Genomic DNA, 3,170 nt, shown 5'->3' with positions numbered 1-3,170 from the left:
AGGAGAACGGAATGTGCTTATCTTTGACTTGGGAGGCGGAACATTTGATGTTTCTATCCTGAGTATTGATGAGGGAGCATTGTTTGAGGTGCGATCTACTGCGGGAGACACACACCTGGGCGGTGAAGACTTTGACAATCGACTGGTGTCACATCTAGCGGAGGAGTTCAAGAGGAAGTACAAGAAGGATATGAGCGTGAACCCGCGAGCTCTGAGACGACTAAGAACCGCGGCAGAGCGAGCCAAGCGAACTCTGTCTTCAAGTACAGAAGCCAGTATTGAGATTGACGCACTGTATGACGGCATAGATTTCTACACGAAGATTTCCAGGGCAAGATTTGAAGAACTGTGTTCGGATTTGTTCCGCTCGACGCTGCAACCCGTGGAGAAAGCGCTACAAGACGCCAAGCTAGACAAAAGTGCTATCCATGATGTTGTGCTGGTCGGTGGCTCTACACGTATTCCTAAAGTTCAATCCCTCCTGCAGAACTTCTTCTGTGGAAAATCTCTCAACCTTTCCATCAACCCGGATGAGGCAGTTGCTTATGGAGCCGCAGTACAAGCTGCCATTCTGAGTGGTGATCAGAGTTCTGCTATCCAAGATGTTCTTCTAGTAGATGTGACGCCATTGTCTCTCGGAATAGAAACTGCAGGTGGTGTCATGACCAAGCTGATTGAACGCAACACACGTATCCCATGCAAACAAACACAGACATTCACCACGTACGCTGACAATCAACCAGCCGTCACTATTCAAGTGTTTGAAGGTGAGAGAGCCATGACTAAAGATAACAATCTCCTGGGCACATTTGATCTGACTGGTATTCCTCCGGCACCTCGAGGTGTGCCCAAGATAGATGTGACGTTTGACTTGGATGCTAACGGCATCCTGAATGTGACAGCTAAAGACACGAGCAGTGGCAAGAGTCAGAACATTACCATCAAGAATGACAAGGGCCGCCTATCCAAAGAAGAAATCGATCGAATGATCAACGATGCAGAACGATACAAAGATGAAGACGAGAGACAGAAGGAGAGAATTTCTGCTAGAAACAACTTGGAAGCGTATGTATTCAACGTGAAACAAGCCCTGGACAATGCTGGAAACAAACTTACCGAATCTGAGAAATCTAGATGCCGCGAGGAATGTGATGCTACTCTCAAATGGTTGGATAACAATACGTTGGCAGACAAGGAAGAATACCAGGATAAGCTACAACAGTTGCAGAAGTCTTGTATGCCACTCATGAGTAAGATGCATGGAGGTGCTGGAGGAGCTAGTGCTGGGGATATGCCACGTGGAGGTCCTACTGTAGAGGAAGTGGACTAAGCGTCTTCATTGATTCTTCTTCGTTTCCCTCATCCTGATTTCACCACTATTTTCTGTAAATTTCTAACTCCATTTAAAGAGCTCTTATGACTGTGAATAAGTTGTACATTAGAGTGGATATGCAAATTTGTTGTACATATCACGATCTCTCTATCAGTAGTTTAAATAGGTCTTGCACAAGTATTGTAAATTATTGTAAATATTTGTAAATAGGTAGGTAATTAATAAAATAAAAACTCAACTAGATTCTTGTTATATCTGACTAGATAGATACAAGTTCATATTATTTATTGCTTAGTTTTATTTCAAGTTGGTTTTGAAAATAAAAATAAACTACCTAGTCTTTTTTTTTAAATCACCTAAAACCCAGTGTGTTTTCTCTTGCCTAGAATTCTTTAGTTTAACAGGAACTAACTCTTACCTAGGACAGTAAATCGCAATTCTCAGGCCTGTAGGTTTCAACCAAAGTCGCTCGAACTTGGCACAGAGATTCGATATATTATGTGGATCAAAAATATCCTTGGGCTCTGTTTCCAGAAGGTACGATTCGGCCGTTATTCCGGACCGACTTGGACCATGTGTACCACCAGGTACGGTCATAACCGGGGTCCCGGTTAAGTAGTACTATCACCCCCCCTGACCATCTGTGACTCATTATGCACGCACTACGTTCGGGCACATTCGTTAAGAAACCGGACCTGCGTAATATAAAAAAAGAGTAATAAATAACTTTAATCGCCATCAAAAAAAAAAAAAAAAAAAAAATAAAAAAAAAAAAAAAAAAAAAAAAAAAAAAAAAAAGAGTAAAATAATGAACCCTATAAGTAATAATGCGAGTGATAGACAATAAGAAAAAGAAAAAAAGCCTTATTCCCTCAAAATAATAATAAGGTATTGAACTTGTATCATTATAAAGTCCGACCTAACGAACCTATTCCTATTGCGTGGACGAAACATTCGCGATGCTAGGGCGCCCATAACCTAAAGTCGGCGCCCCGCTTGTCTCAAGCAAAAATCTTCGCGACCGAAAATAGGTTAAGACAGAGAAGGAAAAGGGCAAAATGAAAGACTGCTATTTTGGGTGTTATCGAAAATCTTTTTTTAATAATAATAGGAGGATAAATTTCTTTTCTTAGTTAAAAGTGAATGAAGGAGTCCTACATCGCGGAGGGGCCCTGTGCCATCAGCCCAGCCCAGCGGCGTGTTATGAGGGACCCTGGTCGAGTAGTTGAAAGAGCCGCCCTCGAGCTAAGGGTTAAGTAGCTCTCTAAGGTCCCTTGTCAAAACGGAGGAAGGCCTTAACAAGGGTTCTTGACGAAGGGCAAAGCAATCGAACAAGTATGGACCTGAGTCTGTTGCCAGCTTTCGTTGACCGCTCCTTTTTCCTCCCCTCATATTATCTTATCCTAGCCTAAACATCTAATGTCATGTCGGGATTTAATCGCTTAAATAACCAGGCCATTATTGCCCCGGCTTAGCATGGAAAGACCTTGTCCCCGGGTTCCTATAAAAAACTAGTTGTATTAAATAGCTTGGGAGACACGTTTCAACGCCTCCGCCTGAAACCACTTTGAGATATTTCCCGGACTCCTTAACCGCTTGAAAGGAAAAACTCGATAAAAGTTTACTAAACCGCAATTTTAATCGCCGCGGGCTGTGCATGCAAAGAGCTCAAAGCCCGGGCGCGCCCCCCTGTGAAAACACTAAGGTAGTAAAATAGATGGCTCGACAGACCGCTTTAAAACACTGCCCCTGGACACTGATTTTCCCATTTCAGCACCTCTTCGCGATCAAGGAAAAACTCCGGAAAAGGGTCATGTCGGGATTCATCGTCTTGAAA

At 42.9% G+C, this 3,170-nt stretch overlaps 1 protein-coding gene across 1 annotated transcript; it reads left to right on the top strand.

The window, feature by feature from the left end:
- Window positions 1–4: 4 nt before the first annotated feature.
- Window positions 5–1,616, top strand: LOC103513952 (heat shock protein 68-like; the record flags this gene model as incomplete). Its single annotated transcript, XM_008478810.1, has 1 exon — window positions 5–1,616. A coding segment is annotated over one exon (1,326 nt), but the record flags the coding sequence as incomplete, so codon positions are not given.
- Between the last annotated feature and the right edge of the window lie 1,554 nt (window positions 1,617–3,170).

The sequence above is a fragment of the Diaphorina citri genome, unplaced genomic scaffold, assembly GCF_000475195.1.
Source record: "Diaphorina citri unplaced genomic scaffold, Diaci psyllid genome assembly version 1.1 scaffold1051, whole genome shotgun sequence".
NCBI lineage: Eukaryota > Metazoa > Arthropoda > Insecta > Hemiptera > Psyllidae > Diaphorina > Diaphorina citri.
This window is presented reverse-complemented; position numbering and strand designations above follow the sequence as displayed.